The sequence below is a fragment of the Tursiops truncatus genome, chromosome 3 (assembly GCF_011762595.2).
Source record: "Tursiops truncatus isolate mTurTru1 chromosome 3, mTurTru1.mat.Y, whole genome shotgun sequence".
In the NCBI taxonomy this organism is placed as follows: Eukaryota; Metazoa; Chordata; class Mammalia; order Artiodactyla; family Delphinidae; genus Tursiops; species Tursiops truncatus.
In genome coordinates, this window is record NC_047036.1 from 63,474,244 (window position 1) to 63,498,384 (window position 24,141).

General features: G+C 34.5%; 1 protein-coding gene across 9 annotated transcripts in view; it reads left to right on the top strand.

The window, feature by feature from the left end:
* ZFYVE16 (zinc finger FYVE-type containing 16) overlaps positions 1-24,141 on the top strand; it is a 57,644-nt gene that overhangs the window by 12,195 nt on the left and 21,308 nt on the right. For 3 of the 9 annotated variants that reach the window (XR_004525825.2, XM_019929760.3, XM_019929759.3), the window contains exons 2-14: positions 3,858-3,966; positions 4,673-6,945; positions 8,298-8,394; positions 11,132-11,293; positions 13,430-13,572; positions 15,116-15,491; positions 16,712-16,834; positions 17,921-18,076; positions 19,103-19,327; positions 20,832-20,855; positions 21,556-21,638; positions 22,763-22,867; positions 23,453-23,600. Coding sequence is in view for 8 of the 9 variants with exons in the window: in XM_019929760.3 (XP_019785319.2) it covers positions 3,897-3,966; positions 4,673-6,945; positions 8,298-8,394; positions 11,132-11,293; positions 13,430-13,572; positions 15,116-15,491; positions 16,712-16,834; positions 17,921-18,076; positions 19,103-19,327; positions 20,832-20,855; positions 21,556-21,638; positions 22,763-22,867; positions 23,453-23,600 (3,985 nt within the window). In the remaining variant the exon portion in view is untranslated. The other 6 variants (XM_033852969.2, XM_019929761.3, XM_019929762.3 and 3 more) reach the window with 6 other exon arrangements.

The window sequence follows — 24,141 nt, forward strand, 5'->3', positions numbered from 1 at the left end:
TTGTATATTAACCTTGTATCCTGCATCCTTGCTATTACACTCACTTTTCCATATTGGGGGGTCAGTTTGGGGAGATTTTCTACATTGAAAATCATGTCATCACAAATAAAGACATTTTTATTTCTTCCTTTCCAAACAGTGTACCTTTTATTTCCTTTTCTTATTACACTAGTGAGGGTTTCCGTACTATGTGCAATAGGAGTGGTGAAAGAAGACATCCTTTCCTTGATCCCAGTCTTTGGGGGTAGGGCATCTAGTTTCTCATCACTAAATATATTGTGTAATGGTAGCTGTAGGTATTTTGTGGATATTCTTCATCAAACTGAAGAAGTTCTCCTCTACTCATAATTTGCTGAGAGCTTTTATCATGAGTAAGTATTGGGTCTTGTCAAATGCTTTTTCTTTTGCATCAGTTCATATGATTATATGATAATTTTTCTTTAGTCTGTTGATGTGGTATATTACATTGATTAATCTTCAAATGTTGAACCCGCCTTGCATACCTGAATAAATCCCACTTGGTTGTTGTGTATAATTTTGTTTATACATCACTGGATTTGATTTGCTAATATTTTGTTGTGGGTTTTTACTTCTGTGTTCATAAGTTACATTGGTCTGTAGTTTTTCTTTCTTGTAATGTGTTTATCTGATTTTGGTATTAGAGTAATGCTGGTCTTATAGAATGAGTTAGGAAGTGTTCCCTGTGCTACTTTTTTTCTGGAGGAGACTGTGGAAGATTTGGATCATTTCTTCATTAAATATTTGGTAAAATTCACCAGTGAAGCTATCTAGACCTGATGACTTTTTTTGTGGAGGGTTATTAATTATTGATTCATTTTGTTAATATATATAGGACTGTTCAGGTTGTCTGTTTTTCCTTGTGTGGATTTTGGTAGTTTGTGTTTTTCAAGGAATTAGTCCATTTCATCAAAATGATCGAGTTTGGGGGCATAGAATTGTTCATAATATTGCTTTATTTTCCTTTAAGTGTCCATGGTATCAATAGTTATGACCCCTCTTTCACTTCTGATATTGGTTATTTGTATCTCTCTTTTTTTTTAATTAGCCTAGTTTATCAATTTTACTTTTTTCAGAGAAAGAGTTTTTGGTTTCAGTGGTTTTTCTCCATTTCTCTATTTCCCTGTTTTTAATTTCATTGATTTCTGCTCTGATCTTTGTTACCTTTCCTTCTACCTACTTTGGGCTTAAGTTGTTCTTTTTCTAATTTCCCAAGGTGGAAGCTTAGATTATGGATTCTTAGATCTTTCTTTTTTAATATATGCACTTAATGCTGTAAGTGCCCCTTTAAGCACTGCTTTTCCTACATTCTGTAAGCCTCACTTGAATTTTAAGATTTGTGTTGTCAATTTTCATGATCTTTTTTCTTCACATATTCTTTACATATGGCTTTCTGTTGCTGTTTCATAGTCGCATTGGTTTTTTTTTCTGAGAATATTAGTTTCTTTGAAGTTTTCTTCTTCCTATATTGTCTCTTCCTCCAAGTTCCTTTTATTTGTTTTGGTGCCTGTGTGTTTTCATGTACTTTTGTATATGTATGGTATAAATAAAATTTAAAAATGGAAATAAAAGAATAATATGCTTTAATGAATAGGATGGCATACCATTGTTAATGAGAATTGTTCTGAAGTTTACCTTGTGCTAGCGTAATTATTGTTTCTTTGAAGATGACATTTTCTCTCTGGCTATTCTATCTTGGAGTTCAAAAGTTTCACTGTAGAGTATCTAACTGTGGACTTCTCTTTACAGTCGACCATTGAACCATGTGAGGGTTGGGGTGCCAATTCTCTGCAAGTCAAAAATTCACATATAACCTATAGTCAGCCCTCCGTATGCATGGTTCCTCCATATCCATGATTCAACCAACTCTGTGGAGTATTGCAGTATTTACTATTGAAAAAAATCTGCAGATAAGTGAGCTGTGCAGTTCAAAGCCATGTAGTTCAAGGGTAAACTGTATTTATATTGCTTGGTAATGGGTTACCTATATCTGTTGTGTTTTTCATCAGTTCTGGAATTCCTGGCATTATCTTTTCAAGCATACTTGTTCCATGCTCTGTTCTCCTTACGGGGCTCCATTCTCATTCTGTCATCCATGTTTTTTAACTTCTTTTTTCATATTTTCTTCTTCCTCATCTCTCTGGGCTACATTTTAGGTTATTTCTTCAGATAGGTCTTCCTGTTTGTTCAATTCTCTTAAGCTCTATATAATCTTTTTTAACCCATCTTTAAAGTATCTCTCATTTTTTCTGAGCCTCATGTGTCCTCAGTTCATGGTGACCATCATAAGTGGCTCTAGTAAAGCCCTTTCAGTAGTTTATTGTCTTTTATCCTTCATTTCCCACTCCTATTCCTTACTCAGGGCACCATTCAAATGTGTTTAATAATCTGTATCTTTTTGTTTGTATATTATTGCAAAATTTGTATTGTTTTATTGTGTTTTACAAAAGTAACAGTTTGTAACAGACTGGAAGTTTAAAAAAAAAAGTCATTCACTATCAACTGTTTGAGGAACATTGCTGAAAAGTGTTCCCCCTTCTGGATTAAGCCAATTGCTTTCTTTTGATATCATTTAACTTGTCCCTCTATCCATGAATTTCCTGTAAATATGCAGTTAGTGCTAAAAACTTGATTAGATTTGGATTCAGGTTTTTTTTGTTTTTTTGTGGGTTTTTTTGTTTGTTTTTTTGGGCAGGAATATTTTGTATATGATTCTATGTCTTCCACATTAATTGATGGTGAAATTGGTCACTGGATTTAGATGTGTTGGCCTGATCCCACCATTATAAAGTTCCCCTCAACCTTTCATCTAACAGTTTTAACATCCATTGATAGCCATTGCGTAGTCCATTTATTGTTTTAGGGACTATGAAGAAATGATTTAAAAAATTTTAATATCTTTCTGCATTTATCAACTGGAATTCTTATCTAAAGAATTCTTCCTCAGCAACTGTTTTCTTATCCTAAAGTACATTTTGTAAATAAAGGGCAGGATAAATTCTTAGTTCTTTTCTCTTAGTATATCAATTTTCAGAGTAAAGGGTTACTGCCCTAGCAACTCTCTAATGAGTGGTGGTTTTTGGTTTTGTTTTTAGTATCATTATGATCTCTTGGTTTGTTTGTCTTTTTTAATCCATTTGATTTGTGGTCAGTCCTTTGTAGTCTTCATTTATTTGAGGTTCATTTGTCCCATTTAAGCCAGTGATACTTAGCTCCTGTGTCCTTTTTATATTGTCCCATTAGTCATTGATAGATTCCTTCAAGGTGTCTCAGGCTTATTTGATGGAGCTCCTGCCACAGATCAGAGGTTCTTCTACTTTATTCATAAAACTAACTTTTAGTTTTCTTGTACCTCTCTCATATGCTTGTTTTCTATTTCTTTAATTTCTGCTGTTAGCTTATTTGTTTTCATTCTTTTTTTTCTAGTATAAGCATCTAAGTCTCTAGGTATCTGTCTTTAAGTATTCACTTTTGCTGAATCTCGCAAGTTTTTACATGCAGTATTTTTATTTGTGTGTAGTATATTTTATATTATTTGATACGTGGTACTTACAACTATTTATAGCTTTCAACTATGCATTCTTTGACCCATGAGTTATTTAGATAAGTGTTTTAAATTTTAAATAGTTTATGTATGCATGTTATGTTGTTAGAGTTTGTTTTCATGTCATTTTTGTATATATAGAGGAATTTCCCCAACTAAATTACAGATTCTTCAAAGCAATACTCTTAAATTTTATTTGTGTCTATTCCCTGGCTCTGTTTCTTGGCATGCAGTACATGGTATAATATTTATATGTCAGAGAATTAAATGAAATATCATACTTCGTATTTTCTAGGCACACAAGAATTAAATTCTGAGTAAGTCTACAAGTAGGATGGACAGTTATTTTAAAGCAGCAGTCAGTGACTTGGATAAACTCCTCGATGATTTTGAACAGAATCCAGGTTTGTCAGTTTTTCATTTTTACCATTAATGTAATTTTAAAATATCCGTAATTAGTACTCTTAGCAAAACTTGGTTTCAATTTTGGTCACATGGTTATCTTCTGTAAAACATTCACTTATTATAATGAATTAGTGTATTCTTATACTGAATAGAACCAATAGCCAGAAATAGAAGTAAGAAAGGTAGAAGTTTCTCTCCAGATACACGTTTAGGTAAAAGAAAGACCTTTAAAAACAACATACGAAAGCATGTTGAGCAGTATCTTCAGCCTAGTAACATAAAACCATTTCAGTAACATAAAACCATTTCAGCTTTCAGCTGAAAGCAACCTGAAAGTTCTATATTAATTGGTATTTCATTACTATGAAAGATAGTATTTTCCTCATCTTACGATGAAGACTAGGAAACTGGAGGGCAGAACAAAAAAGTTAGATTGTTTTTCAGCTCTTCCTTCGTCTGGTTTTTATAGTGCAACTGAGTTATTTTGAGTAGAATTTCTATCATATTATGACATCTACATTAAAAAGTAAAAACCCCAAGTAGTTTAAATCCAAGTGAAAATAATTTTGGAGGTTATTACTATTTTGCAGGAGAGTAATATATTTCTGGTCTAAAAAAAAGTTTAGAAGTCGTAGAAACCATAATGTCTTTGTAATAATTTTGATTTGGGTCTCCTGACTAACATTATATTTCTATTTTAATTAGATGAACAAGATTATCTCCAAGATGCACAAAATTCATATGATTCTAACCACTATTCAGTCTCTTCAGAGTTGGCTTCCTCACAGCTAACTTCACTGCTACCAAAGGATCAACAATGCATTAATTGTTGTGCCTCATCAGAAACAGGCTATGAAACAAATCAAATTGCCCTGAATGAAAAAACACTTGAGGGACAAACTTCTATACAAAATGAAAAAAATGTAACAGGACTTGATCTCCTTTCTTCTGTGGATGGTGGCACTTCAGATGAAATCCAGCCTCTATATATGGGACGATGTAGTAAACCTGTCTGTGATCTGATAAGTGACATGGGTAACTTAGTTCATGTAACTAATAGTGAAGAAGATATTAAAAAATTATTGCCAGATGATTTTAAGTCTAGTGCAGATTCCTTGACTGGATTGGATTTATCTTCAGTGTCAGAAACCTTCTGTATTTCTTCAACAGACCATGGTAATAATACAGTCAGAGAGGAACAGAATGATGTCAGTTCTGAATTACAAAACAGAGAAATCAGTGGAACTAAAGAATTTGGTATAAAAGTAGATACGACACTTTCAGATTCGTGTAATTACAGCGGAAAAGAAAATTTAGAGGATAAAAAGATCTCTAATCAGTTAGAACCAGTTGTTGATTTCAACATGCCATCTGCTTTGACTCAACAAAGTTCCAAAATGTTTGATGCCAAAGACCACCTACAGGACAAGAACCAGCCATGTGAATTAGTAAAAGCTGATGGCTGTTTGGTAAAAGAGGAGGTAGATGTGCCAGTCATAGCTGCCCCAGAATGTTTAAAAGAAGGAGGCAGCACAAGTGCTTTGTCTTGCAGTCTTCCAAAAAATGGAGGTTTATGCTTAAATGATTCAAATTTAAGAGATGAAAATTTCAAGTTACCTGACTTTTCCTTTCAGGAAGATAGGACTGCTATATTTATAAAACAATCTGCAAAAGAAGACTCAAGAAATTTAGATCTTAAAGATAATAAGGATGAAATCCAAGATTCTGCTTCAACTTTACATGTTTCAAGTGAAAATACATATTCCTCATTGTCCTGTCTTCCAGTACCTGGGACTTTGTGTGGATCATTAATTGAAAATAAAGCTCATGGTGATTGTTTACCCCAGAATGAATATAAAGATAATATAAAAGATGCAGTGACTGTGCATGAAGAAATACAGAAGAATATGACTTCAGGTGGGGAACCTTTGAAGGAGAATGATCTTTTGAAACGGGAAAAATGTAAAAACATACCTCATCAGCCATTAATTGAAAAGATGGGCGATAGAGAGGCAGATTCTAACCAGATGGTAGTTAGAGTTGAGTCTTTGGATTACCCTGATAACACCAGTTCTTCTACAGCTGCAGAATCTCAAATAGAGCTTTCTGGTGCTAATGCCCCAGAATCTCCTGATTGTTGTGAAGGTTTCACTTTTTCAAGCAATGATATCAGTGGACAAGATTTGGATTACTTTAATATTGATGAAGGCATGAAAAGTGGTGCACCAGTTAGTGATGCTGAACTTGATGCCTTTCTGACTGAACAGTATCTTCAGCCTAGTAACATAAAACCATTTGAAGAAAATGTAAATGACTCAAAATCTCAGATGAATCAGATAGATAGGAAAGGCCCAGATGATGGAAATGTCGACAATATATATTTCAATGCTGAAGCAGGAGCTACTGGGGAAAGTCCTGGTATTAATATGATTTGCGAAACGGTTGATAAACAGAATACAACAGAAAATGGTAGCCTTTCTTTAGGGGAAAAAAGTGCAATTCCAGTTGAACAAGTGTTATCTAGCAGTAAGTCTGAGATTACAAATGAATTATCAGTCTCTGATAGTAACAGTCAATCTGTTCATGTCGGAGGCGCCAGACCTAAGCAACTGTTTAGTGTTCCATCAAGAACAAGGAGTTCAAAGGAACCAAATAAGCTGGATGTTCCAAATATGCCTGAAAGTGAACCCAGAATAGCAAATACCATTGTTCCAACCACCTGTGCTACAGATTCTGTGACTGATCCTCAGGTTAGCTTCAATTCTAATTACATTGATATAGAAAGTAATTTTGAAGGTGGATCCAGTTTTGTAACTGCAAATGAAGAATCTCTGCCTGCAAACACTTGCAAAGAAGGCCTTGTTTTGGGCCAGAAACAACCCACTTGGGTTCCTGATTCAGAAGCTCCAAATTGTATGAACTGCCAAGTCAAATTTACTTTTACGAAACGGCGACATCACTGCAGAGCATGTGGAAAAGTAAGCTATAAAAATCTTTGTCTTTTATTCTTTTGGGACATTTTAAATGAAATTTAATGTGACAAAAAAGCTGATAAAGAGATGATTACAAGATTCAGTTAGTTTAAAATCATCGTTTTTCACCTACGTGGAAGTGTATAAAGCACTGTCATTTTACAGATTGCTTGAGGTTTGAATAAATGTCACATTGTCATGGGTATTACATACTGGGAAATGAGGAACACTAATTTTTGTGAAATCTAAGAATACGTTTCATTCTCTCTCTAACATGAACGCGTCAGATGCACGGAATTCAGTCAGCTTCCAGTTTATCCTTGAATACTTAATTTCAAGACTACTCTGCAGCTAGTGTTATGCTCGATACTTGAGATAAACACTGAGAAAAAAAGCAGATTGGCTTGCACAAGGTTCAGAACGCTGAAGCTGTGACCTCATTTGTGTTCTGACTATCTTAATAGTCTACGGACTCAAGAGTTGCCTCTAGAAATAACATTGCATTTTTTTCAGCATTTTCCAGTAATATGTTAGTCTCAGATCAACCCTACTCTCTTTTAGAAAAATAACATTTTACTTGTTTTTCTTTTTTTTTTAATTGAGTATAGTTGATTTACAATATTATGAAAGTTTCAGGTATCGAACATAGTGGTTCACACTTTTTAAAGATTATACTCCATTTGTAGTTCTTATAAAATACTGGCTATATTCCCTGTGCTGTAGAATGTATCCTTGTAGCTTATTTATTTTATATTTAGTAGTTTGTACCTTTTAATCCTCTACCCCTATCTTGCCCTTCCCCACTTTCCTCCTCCCGATGGTAACCACTAGTTTGTTCTCTATATCTGTGAGTCTGTTTCCCCTTTGAATAACATTCTCCTTTTAAAAGTTGTAAAGGAGGGGGACTTCCCTGGTGGTCCAGTGGTTAAGACTTTGTGCTTCCACTGCAGGGGGCACAGGTTCGATCCCTGGTCGGGGAACTAATAAGATCCCGCATGCAGCGTAGCGCGGCCAAAAAGTTAAAAAAAAAAAAAAAGAAGTTGTAAAGGACCACAGAAAGCTTTTTAAGTTATGAACTTATTCATTAAGAAAGTTTTTATTCCCTTCCAATTAACATAATTGATTTAAAGGAATTCTCATCAGAGATACAATTTTAAATTACAGAAACCTCATTTAAGTAAAATAATAAAAATAAAAAGAATCATTTAATAATTACCTATGATTATGGTGATTAGAAAACTTGTTTATGTAATCAGAAAAATGGTTTTTGGTTAGAGTTCGGGTCTCTCCTCCCCCTGCCTCCAGTTGGTATAAACATGCTTGAAACAAAATCAAATTTGATATTTTGTCCTTTGTAGGTATTTTGCGGTGTCTGTTGTAATAGGAAGTGTAAATTGCAGTATCTAGAAAAGGAAGCAAGAGTATGTGTAGTCTGCTATGAGACTATTAGTAAAGGTGAGTATTACCCTGACATATCTTCTTCCAGTAATTGAATATATCTTAAAAACAACTGGATTGTGACAAAGATAAACTTCTTTATTTTCTTAAGGCAGGGACCTAGTGTTGACTTATCTGGCTTAGGTGGGACATCCCAAGGCTTGGTTTCTCTTCTTTTTGTTCTACTCTCACAATTATTACTACCAGTGTGGAAAGGAAGCGTTCAGTTTCTGGAGTGGCAGTTCATTAACTTTTAACAGGTACCAAGTCCCTAAATGCTGCATTTCATCTGCCTATTTGTTTTTGTCACCATCATTGTCATCCTCATCATCTTAATCTAAACATTTATAGAATATCTACCAATAAATAGTATACAGTCTTACATATTAATAGCATAAGGCAAGATAATAGTTCCCACCTTATAGAAAATTACAACCTAAAGTGGGAATAAAAGATAAAGTATAATATTTATAATTTTTATATAAATTCATAGGACTGTCACACTATTTGCACATTTTTGTCTTTTATATATTTTTTTTCCTTCTCAGTTTTAGAATTTTGTTTGTGTTTCCCATTGTTTCTCTGGCTCCCTAGCTAGCTTACTGTTATCAGCAATAATCTTACTTGACTTCTCACAGTTTTGTGTGTGTGTGTGTGTTTTTCTTCAAATACACGTTTGTTCTTTTGAGTACTTCTTGGCATTTTCAAAGATTTGTTGACAGTTTAATTCCCAGCAAATATTACTTGGGACTTTTAAGACCAGGCCTGTGCGCTAGCCCAGGTGCTGCTTCCTGTTAGCCAGGAGAATAAATACCTGATAATAATTTGTTTTTCTCTTTTGAATGAAGATAAATTTTTTCAGCAATTCTTCAAAAAGCTCTGATGTGAGTCTGTTAGCCTGAGGTAAGCTGCTTTACTCCCTGCTGTTGACCTCTGCTCTGGAAGATAATAGAGTGTAAATCTTCTTGTATTTCCATATTGCCACCAGTGTTTATGAAGAATTTAAGTGCTTGTAGTTGTTTTGTTTTTTGCTTATGCTGTTTCAGTAGCCTTTAAGACTACTGCTGGTGCCGTTAGCCAAGCAACCTGCTAGAGTTAAGAAATCTTAGAGCAAGCTCCCACATAATTATCTCTCCCCATTTAAAAAATAAAACAGCCATGAAGATTTGAAACATTATTTGAGTTGACAGGTCAGATTTTTAGGTGAACATTAAAACATATTGACCATAAGGATCCAGGAGAGGAGAAGATTTAGTCACTGAAGAGACTTAGTAGGATAGTGAGATCAAGCATTGGTTTATCAAAGAAAATATTTGGAATGGATTTATTTAGTTATCTGTTTTATTTATTCTGTTTTGATATCTTATAGCATGTAATTTCATTTATGGCTCTGTTTATCATTAATTTATACACCACAGGAAAACGTAAATAGAAGTTATTTTAACTCCAACTTTAGGGTTGAAAACAGTAGACATGATCATTTAAAATAATGTTACTAATAAGAGGAGAAAGATGGCTCAAGGGTTATAAGACAAATTCCACAAAGAAGAAAAGATAGTTTCATCAGAGATTGTGGATAATGAGGAAGTTGTGCTGAGACTGTATAAGTTTTAAAGAAGCATGCATGTGAGTGCCATTACATAAACTTAGAGGAAGTTGGAAATTACTTTGAAACTCAAAGTACTGTGTTTGGATTTTACTTCGTTAGCGGAAGCCATTGCATGAGGGTGCTAATTCATTGGCACTTGAGGAAAGTTATTGTAATAGTGGCAGCATTTATAGCAGATCAGTTTGGAGAAGTGCTGAAGGGAGAGGTACCAGTGCTGTTCTGTGTTATTTGGATGAAAAAAATCATTCAGCAGTATTCAGGCAGCGTTCTGTGCTTTGCAGCTCCAGCTGAGAACAAAATATATTCCCTGTTCTTATGGAGCTTTTGATCTCATGGACCTTATGAATGTCAGGAGATGTGGACAGAAAGCAAAGAGAATATCAGATGGTGATAATATTCTAAATGAAAATGAAAGAGTATAAGAGGGACAGATAGTAACAGACTGGTGGCAAGAGGTAGAAATTTTAAATGGTGGTCAGAATAAGGGTTTATGATAGTATGATGTGTAAGCAGAGACCTGAAGGAAGTGAGAGAATAAAGCCACGTGGAAGAACTTTCCAGGCAGAAAGAATAGTAAGAGCAAAGACCTGAAGCTAGAACAGTGCTTGCTTCCCTTGTTGAAGAACAAGGAGGCCTCAATGGCTGGATTCTAATGAGCAAGTAGGATTTTAGTGAGAAATGATGTCAGACAGCTAACTGGGAAAGCAGAGGAGGTAGAAATGCAGACTATATAGGGTCTTGTGGGCCATTGTAACTACTTAAATTTTCATTCTACTTCGGAAGCCATTAAAAGATTTTAAACAGAAGAATGATGTGATATGATTTATGTCTTAGAAGAATCACTAGGAACTATATTGGAAATAGACTATAGGAGTACAAGGGCAAAATCAGATGGTCATATTAAATAACAATGATTTTCTTTAGTAGATATCAAATATATGCCAAAATTATATTGAAATAACTAATTGGTAGCTTATACTGAAGTGGAGTGCTGCCAACTAAAAGTAAGGATATTATCTTTGCCAAGTGCCACTTCTTAGTTAGCCATTAATTTCTTTCTCCTTACAATTTGAAAAATAGAATATTTATCATGATTTACTTTGAAGGTCAAAAACACCTGAGATCAAGTTTTTTTCCCCTTTGTAGCTCAGGCATTTGAAAGGATGATGAGTCCAACTGGTTCTAATCTTAAATCTAATCATTCTGATGACTGTGCCACCATCCAGCCTCTTCAGGAGACTCAAACATCCAGTATATCTTCACCTACAACTTTACCAATCTCAGCACTTAAACAGCCAAGTGTTGAAGGTAACTTGAAGAAAATGTTGTGTCTAATATTAAAGATAAATGATCAAAGTAGAAGTTTTCTAGTATTGACAGGATCTAGTGAGAAAAGAGAAACCAGACTAGCTACCAGAAGGAATTTAATACAGGGAACTGGTTATACATGTACGTTAGAAGGGTAGAAGAACAAAAAGGGCATGCTCAAGTGACTCAGAGATTAGTAAGTACAGGAAGCAACCACCATCCCTAGGGTTGGGAGAATGCAAAGGGAGAGGCAGTATTACTAGAACACCGTGCAGGAACACCAAGAGATGCTTGGTTCTCAGACCTTGTATTCAGGGATTAGGGTACCATGTCACATGACTGGTACTGTGACTTCTAGAGGAACACCAAGTGGCAAATGCGGGGACCATCAAGGAGCCTGACAGGGTTGGTGTTCAGATAACAGAAGGAGTGTCCCAGGCTTGATGTAAGGAGTACTGAAGATCACAGGACATGTGGGTATATCTGGTGGTGCCGCTGCTGCGTAAGTCCTGGCAGGAACTAGAAACAGAAAGATTTCCTTCTGTTCCCACCTTCCAGTCTCCAACCAGAGCCTGTCATTGCTGGAACATGACCAGAACCAACTAGCAAGGGGGTCTGGGAGTTGCACTTTCCAGACTTCCAGCCTGGCATCAAAGAGCACCATGTGGAAGGGTGGGCTTGGGTTTGAGAGACAATAGGTAAATAACTGGCATGTCTCCCTTTCCTTAAAAATCTATTCTTAAATGTATATTTTACCACAATAAAAAATGTTTCTTAAATCTTTTAACAAACTTCTAAACATTTAAAAAATCTTTGGGCTCTCTGTTTTTTTTTTACAGCCTATTGTAGTTTAGGATCTTGAGTAAAGCCTGTGTAGACTTTTTATTTATTTTTTTAATGTTTAAAATTGACGTATAGTTGATTTACAATGTTGTGTTAGTTTCAGGTGTACAGCTCAGTGATTCAGTTATACATATACATATATATATATATATATATTCTTTTTCAGATTCTTTTCCCATATAGGTTATTACAAGATACTGAGGATAGTTCCCTGTGCTATTCAGTAAGCCTGTGTACACTCTTAAAAATAAACTATTAGTCTGTAACATGCTAGAAAATAACTGTAATTGTCAGTTAGAGACAAATTCAAGTATTTCTGTCAACCATTTTTGATCTCAATTATTTCTCACTTAATAGCTATTTTCTGTTTCTCATTATGACTTAAATAATGAGTTTCAGCATATATGGTTATATACCTCTAAAGATGAATGAATCTGCTTTTAAAAATATTTATTCTCTTATATTGACTTTTTAAGTCATTAAATTATAAAGTATTGCAAATACAAGAAAGATAACCTTATTTAATATGTCCACCCATGTTGCAAAAATTATACATATATGATTCCAATTTTTTCAGTGTTATCTGTATTATGATATGGAAGGTAGGTGTTGGTCCTTTTGATGTTTATATGTTCTAAAATCATCTGGCAGGAATTTTCATAACCTTCCTCCGTGGATGCTTTTTAATAAAGGAGAACAAATATTTATGCTGACATCTAGTTATTTCCTCCAAATTTGAAAGGAAAATATTAATAAATTTCAATATCAACATTATAAGAACAAAGCATGTTATGCTTCTCTTGTTAAGTAAGTTAAAAGTAGGAAACGACCTCTGATGCACAAGTGATTCTGTTTCTTTCTTTAGACTTTTTATGCTTCTTTCTCTTGTTCTTCATACTTCTTTCCCTTTGCTTGTCTACCATGCTCTGTTCTGTTCCATTTTCCCTCCCTGTGCCTTAGTCCCTAAATTTTATTCCACACTCACAAAGTTAGCCTTAATAATATAGGCTTTAAATCTGCCTTCAATGTCTTTAAGGTATAACCTCTCCTGTCCACTCTTTTTCTGAGTACGGGATTCCTAGGGCCAGCCCTGCCTTTGTATGAATTAGAAAAAAACTTCTACTCTGGGTAGATGAATCGCAAAAGGCCATTTCTCTAGGCCTTGAAACCCTGAGAATGCAGGGCTTGCCAATGGTTAGCAAAAAGCTTTTGAAAATGTTTCCTGACCCATTTAGTATTAAATCATTGCGATATTATCAAATTAAAATGCTTTACTTTTTAAACTGATTCTAGGATTATGCTCCAAAGAACAGAAGAGAGTATGGTTTGCAGATGGTATATTGCCCAATGGCGAAGTTGCAGATACAACAAAATTATCATCTGGAAGTAAAAGATGTTCTGAAGACTTTAGTCCTCTCTTACCTGATGTGCCACTGGTAAGGAATCTAAAGAATGACTTGTTAATTTAATAAAATTTTATTTTGTAAGTAATTCCTTGTGTGATTTTTTAGAGTACTTTTTTTTTAAAATGCTTTGAGCTTCATAAAATGAGAAACATATGATGTGTGAACGTCATGATGTTATGAATGTCATAACGTCATGACGTTAATGATGTATTAACGTCAGTTTAAGGCAGTGATTCTTAAACTTTTTGATCTAAGGACCCTTTATGCTCTTAAAAGTTATTGAGAACCCCAAAGAATTATAGGTTATGTGGGTTATGTTTATTGATAATTACTGATATAAAATTGACAAACATTTAAAAAAATAAACTCATTAAATTAATAGAAATAATATTTTTAATGAAAAGTTTTTGAAACAAAAGTTTAGTGAGAGGAATAACATTGTTTTACATTTTTGTGAATTTCTTTAACGTCTGGCTTAATAGAAGATAGATTCTCACATCTACTTCTAAAGTCAGTCTGTTGTGATATGTTTTAGTTAAATTATATGAAGAAAATCCTAGGACCTCACTGACTTCCTGAAAGGGTCTTGGGGACCCCAGAGATCCCTGGACCACATTTTGAGAACCACTGGTATGGGGAAATAGAACTGAGATTTAGTAAGTTAATTTAGACTAATTTGTTTAATGATTTTCAGATATTCAGTAAAGTACCTGATGGTAGTATTTATGCTTATACAAATGTGCTAGGTGTTAAATAGAAGATACATAATATAGAATCCCAGCCCACTAATAACTCTCATTGTAAAGTAGCAAAATACTCATAAAAGCAAGTATTAACACATGAAGTAGGAATGCTTTTTTATTCATTAAACAAATATATATTGAGCATCTCCTCTGAGCCAGTTACCTGGTTTATCTTGGGTAAAGATACATCAGACAAGATGAATATGTATCCTGCTCTCTTCAAGTTCACGTATCATATAAACTTATGTTGTTTGTCAGTAAGAGTTCATGAGCTAGGTTTTACAAGTAGCTCTAATTACCAGAAGTATGTTTCTTAGCTAGCACCTACCCTCAATCAATATTTTAACAAAATGGAATTTCTATAGAGGCTAGTATTACTTGAGTTCATAAACAATTCTCTATTGACTTAGGTTTGGCCTGTCCAAAAAGAAAGGGGCTTACTTGAAGCAGACTTGAGGTGTAGTTTATTCTAGGTGGTTACTGTTGTGGAGTACGTCTATCATTTTGCTTCCTAACCACTCCCCTCCCTGCCTTCTCCCTTTTTCCTCTCCCTTGCCACCCCCCAGCCAGGCTTTTTTGTCTATTAGGAGGAGTGCCTTGAGTTGAACTAAGTGTGCTCACTTTGTGGTATGGTATAGGATCCTGAAGTTCTCCTTGCCTCCTTTTTCCAGTCTATAAAATTAGTCAAAAATACCTACCTGAGCATAGAGTAAAGCTAAACCTGTGCTCTTGAATTTAAAGAACCAAAATGGTACTATTTCTTGGGAAATTTGGCTTCTGAAGAAACAAACTATGAACTGATTTGGGTTTTTGTTTTCCATATTTTACAGATGATAAACACAGTGGATCATGCCCATTCTACTACTGTGGAAAAACCAAACAGTGAGGCAGGCGATATAAGAAATGAGATAATTCGAAGTCCTATTTCTCAGGTTCCATCTGTGGAAAAACTGCCTACAAACACAGGGACTGAGGGGTTGCCTACTTCTGGCTCTTTTACACTAGATGATGATGTTTTTGCAGAAATTGAGGACCTATCAAGTCCTACTGGTGTCTTGGTTAACAGTAATTTACCTGTTGCTAGTATTTCAGATTATAGGTTATTGTGTGGTATTGACAAGAATGTTTGCAATAAGATTAGTCTTCTACCTGATGATGAGGACAGCTTGCCTCCTCTTCTGGTTGCATCTGGAGAAAAGGGATCAGGTAGGATAGCAGTTATTTAAATTTAAAAAGGAGTTTTTTTTTTTTAAAGAAGAATATATTGATGAATTTTGTCTGTGATATATAAAATGTATTTTTTTTAATTTAGACAGTGTGGTTGAAATATGTACGATGGCATGGAACTCTAGTTTACAAAAACTCTTACTGTATAAAAACAAATTCTAAAAAGATCTGACCTTTTGAGTTGATTTGAATGTGATTCACTTATCTCATCTGGGTCCCTAATTTAAAATAAGGCAGAAGTCCAATACAACAGGGAAATTCATAGACTTTTAGTCCTGTATTAGTTTTGACTCCATATCATTTTTTTTTTTTTAAGGAACATAGTGTCTAAAGAAAAGAATATTGGATTGGATGACAAAGCTAGGAATTTTAGTTCCTCATCTGCTACTTAATACACGTGTGACTTGAAGCATGCAATTTAATCTCTTGGGCCTCAGTTTCCTTTGTAAAAGAAGAGAACTTAGGTGGTCTTTAAGGTCCTTTCTAATCTGGAGATTCTGTGGCTATCTCCCACCTTGGAGTAGTTCCCTAGGGATATATCCTTGTTACCCCAGGCATTATGCTGAATCTTACATGAAATGATTATGTTCTGTGCATGATAATGTAGGGGAATGAAGCCTAGGATCTCCGTTCTGAAAGTTGGAGCCATTTCATGATCCTATTGATAGTGGCAAAAATATCTTAAGCCCTGTTCTTTGCATGCCATGTATATTTTCCTGTTGGTTGTCAAGTTCTTTTTTCACCACTTGTCACTGACATAAGGCATATGGCAGCAAGCCATATGTACAAGCATGTATAACTTGGGTCTAGACTACTTTCACAGCTGTAAATTTCAGAATTTATAATTGGAGTGGCTGGCAGATAGGAGTCCACTTTACAAAAACATTTGTTTTAAAACTTTAAAGGTACTAAAATTGTATCAATATGCTGTTTAATCAACATATTTGTGCATAGACTATATATAATATAATTGATCAGGATTTATATGTATTATAATATTAATATCTTTACATAAATTGAAAAGTAAAAATTAGAATATAACAGTTGTCCAGGTGTTGATTGATTTTATAAACGTGTTTGCTTTTGCTTTTAAATGTGATTAAGCCATTGGTGGATTTATAAATCTGTTTTTTTCATTATAGGCATATTTAACAGGAAGACATGTTTATTCTAATTAATATATTATTTTCATGTTTTAGTGCCTGTAATAGAAGAACACCCATCTCACGAGCAGATCATTTTGCTTCTTGAAGGCGAAGGTTTTTGTCCTGTTACGTTTGTCCTAAATGCTAATCTACTTGTGAATGTCAAGTTAGCATTTTGTAAGTAATGATTCATCTTTCTTTGCCTAATTAGTAAGCAGGATTTCTGAATAATTAATCCCATTGTCTGCTTAAATTTAGACTGGCAATGGTGAAAAATAAGCAGTATTGGATATGGGTTTTTGTAGCCAAATATTAATATAAATAAATTTTGCAGTTTTATATGCAGTGGGACTTGAAGTAATAGCTTAAAGATTTTTACTAGTGTCCTTCATTCAGTCCTAGGTTAAGACCATGGGCTTATAACAAGCTGTATTTTGATGCTCATGATACAGCTGACCATATATATATATTTTTTGAAGTTTGGAATTTTATTTAATTTATTTTTTTATACAGAGGTTCTTATTAGTTATCCATTTTATACATCTTAGTATATATATGTCAATCCCAATCTCTCCAGCTGACCATGTTTCATATAGCTTTTAGGTAAACTGAAATTTGCTAATTGAGATAAGCAAGAATCCTGATTTAGTAACAATAAAGACAGTTCTAAAGTAAATGACACTAGACTTAATTAAAAGTAAGGAAGTAAATATTTCTCAGTAATAGTCCTCAATACTCAATAATGCATCTCTTAGCTTTTCATTCTCTTTGAAACTAACCTGATTCTTACCCACTACATTTCAGCTTGTTAGTGCATCTTTTATTTTATTGTTGTTTATTTATTTTTTATTTTATTTTTTGCGGTATGCGGGCCTCTCACTGTTGTGGCCTCTCCCGTTGCGGAGCACAGGCTCCGGATGCGCAGGCTCAGCGGCCATGGCTCACGGGCCCAGCCGCTCCGCGGCATGTGGGATCTTCCCGGACCGGGGCATGAACCCGTGTCCCCTGCATCGGCAGGCGGACTCTCAACCACTGTGCCACCAGGGAAGCCCTATTGTTGTTTATTAATTGACTCCATCAGATAATTTTTCATCCTTTCTCTTTTTTATATTAATCTCATAAATTCAATTTAAAGTTTTTGTGAGGGGAATGTTGGAAAACTAAGGAGTTTAAAAAGTTGTGCTTCATGCAAAGGACAATTATATTTAATTTTTTTGTTTAATAGAAGTTGACATTTATAGTTGTACACTTTTGTCACTTAAGATTCCTCAGACAAATATTGGTACTTCTCAACCAATGGATTGCACGGCTTGGGACAGGCAGAAATTATTATTCTATTGTTATGTTTGCCAAGTGAAGATACTATTCCTAAGGACATCTTCAGACTCTTTATCACCATTTATAAGGATGCTCTGAAAGGTATACCATTTTATTTTGAACTGTTCAGACCAGGGGATGGATAAATTAAGGGCATTTTTGCTTTTGGCTATGCTAACTGTACTAAAGAAATATTTTGTGAAGAGATTGCTGATTACTTAAAAGAGCTCTGTCATCATTTTCAGTCTCCTTAAATTTAGCATTTTATGTAATTAGTGTCTTTATAGTTTTTTAATTTTAAAAGTGAAAATATATTTACCTTCTTGGTCTGTTTACGTGTCTACACAATAATCCCCCCTTATCTGCGGGGGATAAGTTCGAAGACCCCACTAGCTGCCTGAAACCACGAATGGTACTGAACCCTATGTACACTGTTTTTTCTATACATACATACCCGTGATAAAGCTTAATTTATAAATTAGGCACAGTACGAGAACATCCGAATTGCCAACAACACTTCTCTTGCACCTTGGGGCCATTATTAAGAAAAATAAGGGTTACATGAACACAAGCACAGTGATAACTGCAACAGTGGATCATAACTGAGACAGCTACTGAGTGACTAATGGATGGTAGCATATACAGCGTGGATGTGCTGGACAAGTGATTCACGGTGTGGCTCACATCCCAATGGGGCAGAGCAGGATAGCGAGAGATTTAAAATTTGCTGTTTATTGAATTTTCCATTTAATATTTTTGAACTACAGTTGACCAGGGGTAACTAAAACCATGGAAAGCAAAACTGTGGATAAGGGGGGACCACCGTATACTTTTCTGTCTGTATAAGATTTGGGGGACATGATGATGACTTTTCACTTGACCATGAAGTAAGGAGAAAAATTTTAAAACACTTAACGGTTAGAAACATTCTCAAATTTTTGTTCACAATTCCCAATCTTCAGGAATAACTGAACTTTGTGCACACAAGGTATTCAGTGCTTCTTCAAGAGTGGAAATAAATAAAAAATATTTTACATTGCTTTTATTTAAGTTTATACTGGGACATTCAAACTCATAATGCTGCTTCAAAACAACTTAAAATCTTTTTATAAATGATTTTATTTCTAGGAAAATACATAGAAAACTTGGACAGTATTACCTTTACTGAGAGTTTTCTCAGCAGCAAGGATCATGGAGGATTTCTATTTATTACACCTACTTTTCAGAAACTTGATGATCTCCTGTTACCAAGCAATCCTTTTCTTTGTGGAATTCTTATCCAGAAGCTAGAGATTCCCTGGGCAAAGGTTTTTCCTATGCGTTTAATGTTGAGATTGGGTGCAGAATATAAAGGTAAGTTTTAGAATAATAAGCTAAATTACATAGGTTCAAATATACTGAATGTAAATAAGAACTTCAGATATCATTAAAATAAATTTTTAATGGATTAATGGGACTACTTTTGTTTTGATGTACTTTTAAAATTCTAAAACAGCCCTCCTCTACTACCAAATTAGTCTAGACAAACTTGCTATGTCCTGAGTTTCTAGATATTCATAATTATTATAATTAACTTACCTTAAAATTTTTTTTGAATTTCAGAAAAAAACATAGAAAACCTTCAAAAGTTTTCTTAAAAGTATTTGCTATAGGGAGTTCATTTTGTTATGTTGCCTACATATTAAGAAGGTAAATGCCCCCCCACCCCATTTGTGTACACCATAAAGCCAAACATAAACGGTTGTGAAATAGTGGTCCAGTCTTATGTGTATGGTTATTTCTGAGTTGAAATCATTTCTGTGTTCAACTGTCTTTGAATTCGTACCCTTTCTTTATCCCTCACTTTTTTAAAGAATAATTTATTTGTTGCATGTGAAGTACATCACATCTAAGGAAAATTTAGGCATTTGATTCTTGTATAATTTAATAGTTATTTTCTTGGAGGAAAATTAAATGTAGAGAAGTTATAAAAGTTACCATTACTATTTCAAAATGGACAAATTCAGTGAAAGAGATACTCATTTAAATCTATTTGGCAAATTTATTAAACTCTGTGTTCTGAGGGGTTGGTCCTTACCATTTAAGATTTAAATATGGGATACTATTAAATTGTGGTGCAAGAAGTAAAAATTAACTTTCATCTCAGGTTTTGTACTGTGTGAACCAAAGAGCTTAAGAGACTTCATTCTGAGCCAAGTGTTTCATCCATTCAGCCTAACGTTTTGTCTCTGATACTAATATTTGAATGCTATTTTTATGGAAGGTTAGATCAAAATACTTAGCTAATCTTAATCAAATGAGGATTACCTACGCTTCTATGTTGAGACTATTTGCAACACCATTACATGTTGGATTAGATGATTTATGAGGTCCGTTTGTAACTCTGACAGAATGTCATTCTAAGCCATAACCTCTTGAAAATTACTGTTTTAGATAAAATTACCTCTATCAAGTTGCAAAGGATGCTCTCTTATTCATAAAAGATGAAGTAAAAAGTCAGCATTTACCTTAATCATATTGTTTATCATTTTAATATGTTTTACCACTAATTTATGTTTCTTTCTGTACTCTCTGTCATCCAAATAACTTAGTTGTCCTTTTTAAAACTAAAATATATGCTTGTAATAGCAAAGATGTGAGTTGTCCTGACTTATTTTTTTTAAATAGATAATGTCATGTGTGTTTTCTTAGACTTTTAAGGAGGTATGTTTGTATAATATGTATTAGAGAGGTTTCTTTGCTTAACCTAAGCTGAGAACTGAAATTCTCAGGTTAATTCTTGGGTTAAAAATGTGTCTGATTTTTATCATCATAGAAATAGTCTTACCTTCCTTTTTTCACTTTCCTTTTCTTCCAGAATTCCTGCTGCATTGCCACCAAGGTACTTTTCCTTTTTGGTGCGCAATATTTATAGTGTCCTAAAGAAACAGAAAAGTAGTTAGGTGACAGAGTCCATATCACTTCTTCTCTGCATTGACTTCTCTGATTCTATGTGTTCCTTTTATCATGCTGACCCAAGAACTATAAAAGTTTACTATCACCCATAAATTCACACAATTGAACATTAATTACAAATGCCTTAAAAATCTTGAATTCTTCATATTTTGCTTTAAATTATCAGAATATTTCTTTTTAAATTATGAGAACTTTACGTAGGTCTAGCCAGTTATGGTAATTTTCTAGCCATCATAATGTTTGGAAACAACATGTATGATGAAAGATTAAATGCTTTGGAATCAGGCCAAGCCTAGTTTCATACCTGTTTCACCAGTTATTAACTTAGAAACCATAGGCAGGGTTATTAATCTGTGTCTCTACTTCCCCATTTGTAAAGTAGGGATAGACATACTTGCCTCGTTGGGTTGTTATAGGGTTTAATTAGGATAATGTATGTAAAGGTCCCAGTTCAATGTAGCATCTGGTAGATACATGGTATGGGTTAACGTCATTTCTTACTTTCTCCAGAGAACTGATTGAGTGGTATTTATCCGTAATGTTTGACAAATGAAAATTAAAGGTAATAAATTTAAGATTTTTTTGTTTTTTGTTGATGGTAACCAGTTTTCTATTCTTGTGTATAGCATATCCTGCTCCTTTAACAAGTATCAGAGGCCGAAAACCTCTTTTTGGAGAAATAGGACACACTATTATGAACTTACTTGTTGTGAGTAATTGAACTGTTTTATTAAGTGTTCTTATATTGTTACTTTAACAATTCATTAAGCAAATTTTACATACTTATATTTTTCTATTTTAATTTGACATATTTGGTATAATGAAAGTTCATTTATAATAAATCCTAATTCATTTAACATAAATGGCCTCTGTTTTTGATGAAGTGCTTTTTAGAACACGTCCTAATTTATGTATACCTGATTCAAATTGCCTTTTGATTCATTCTGCTGCAGTGCTTACACATTTAGGTAATGTGAGATCCACACAGTTGTTGAAGCCTTAGTAAAAGAGTTAGTAAAGTCAATCGATTTGATGATTTTGAGCAAACTGTGGCCCAAGTCACCTCATTTTTAATGGGAAGTATTGGATTAGATGATCTCAGGTTCCCTTCCACCTCTAATTTCTGTAATTTTGTGTTTACCTCTTATTATAGAAGTGTATTTCAGTGGACTTGCTTTTTTTTCTTTTAATTAATTAATTTTATTTTTGGCTGCATTGAGTCTTCGTTGCTGCACGTGGGCTTTCTCTAGTTGCGGCGAGCGGGGGCACCTCTTCGTTGCGGTGCACGGGCTTCTCATTGCGGGGGCTTCTCCTGTTGCGGAGCACGGGCTCTAGGCATGCAGGCTTCAGTAGTTGCAGCACGTGGGCTCAGTAGTTGTGGCTCGCAGGCTCTAGAGAGCAGGCTCAGTAGTTGTGGCGCATGGGCTTAGTTGCTCCGCGGCATGTGGGATCTTCCCAGACCAGGGCTCGAATCTGTGTCCCCTCTATTGGTAGGCAGATTCTCAACCACTGCGCCACCAGGGAAGCCCAACTTGCTTTTATTTATCCATGTTCGGTTTGAAAATCTATTGTTTTGGAAGATCTGTAACTAGAAAGAGATCACCCTCAAATACTATAGAATTCTTCCTGAGAGTGATAATCTTTATTATTATTGTGGAGTAGCTGGAAGAATTAGCTGGTTTTTGAAGTTGCTATTGCTTTCTGGATGGTGTTTTGATAGTTATGTATCACAAGTTTTAAAATGATGGATACTCTTAAAAAAGGATTGAATGAATGGGTAAATGTTCATGGATAGTAGTTTAAGGTTTATGGAACTATCGTTATTTTATGTAGGACCTTCGAAATTACCAGTATACCTTGCATAATATAGATCAGCTACTGATTCATATGGAAATGGGGAAAAGCTGCATAAAAATACCTCGGAAAAAATACAATGATGTAAGTATAATTGCTTTATTCAAGTCTTGAGATAATTATTGAACATTAGATTTCTTTAGAAGTGTGTTAAATTTGTTTTGAATTGGACTAATACATAATGACAAAAAAACTTATTTTGGGGCTTCCCTGGTGGCGCAGTGGTTGAGAGTCCACCTGCCGATGCAGGGGACACGGGTTTGTGCCCTGGTCCGGGAGGATCCCACATGCCGCGGAGCGGCTAGGCCCGTGAGCCATAGCCACTGAGCCTGCACGTCTGGAGCCTGTGCTCCGCAACCCGAGAGGCCACAACAGTGAGAGGCCCGCGTACCGCAAAAAAACCCAAAAAAACACTTATTTTTGAAATTTTAGATTTGTTTCCTAACAGAGGATTTGTTTAATCCTATTTTTTCATTTTTTTCTTACTCTTTTATCTGTCTTTTAATTGAGGTGATTTTATTTTAAATCATTTGTTTCTATCACATTCTCAGGGAGTTGTTCAGATTAAAGCTTGATAAAGGTGGTCAGAAATGTGACTCTTGAATTATTATAACTAATAAAGGCACAAAATGTTAAAAATGTTTCTAAATGCGTATTGTTTTTTCCCAGGTAATGAAAGTAATAAATTCTTCTAATGAGCATGTCATTAGCATTGGAGCTAGTTTTAGTACAGAAGCAGATTCTCATCTAGTCTGTATACAGAATGATGGAGTTTATCAAACACAGGCCAACAGTGCTACTGGCCATCCTAGAAAAGGTGAGTATTGGTTCCTAGTGTCAATCCATAAAACCATCTCAAAAAGTAGAATTCCTTTCAAAGAGGAATATACCTATATGTAGATATCTTACTTATTTGCTGAATTGATGGTGATGAAACAGTATGCTTTAAATTTTTAGCTATACAAACAAAAAAACTGCTTCTAATATTTGTGTTTATCTTGGGCAACATTAGGTTTAAAAACTTGGAATACAGTATTTATTTTGATGTCTTCAGGCTTAGTGTGTCCCATATGGTGGGTATCTCTGGAGTGAGGTATTTTTTGCCTTTGTTTGCTCTCTGCTCCAACTCCTCTTAGCGGGGAGCACAGGGTAGATAAGGATGAAGAATGATTTATAAAACTGTTAAGTGGCTGGGAATATAAAAATGATAAAGATGGTGATGTGAATGACATCACTCGGCTGAATGGCCTCAGTGACTGCTGTGATTACCAAATCCTTGCATTAGAGAGCCTAACAAATTGAAAGTTAAGTAAGTATTCCAAAAACTTAATACATTATTGTAAAATAACACATTTAAA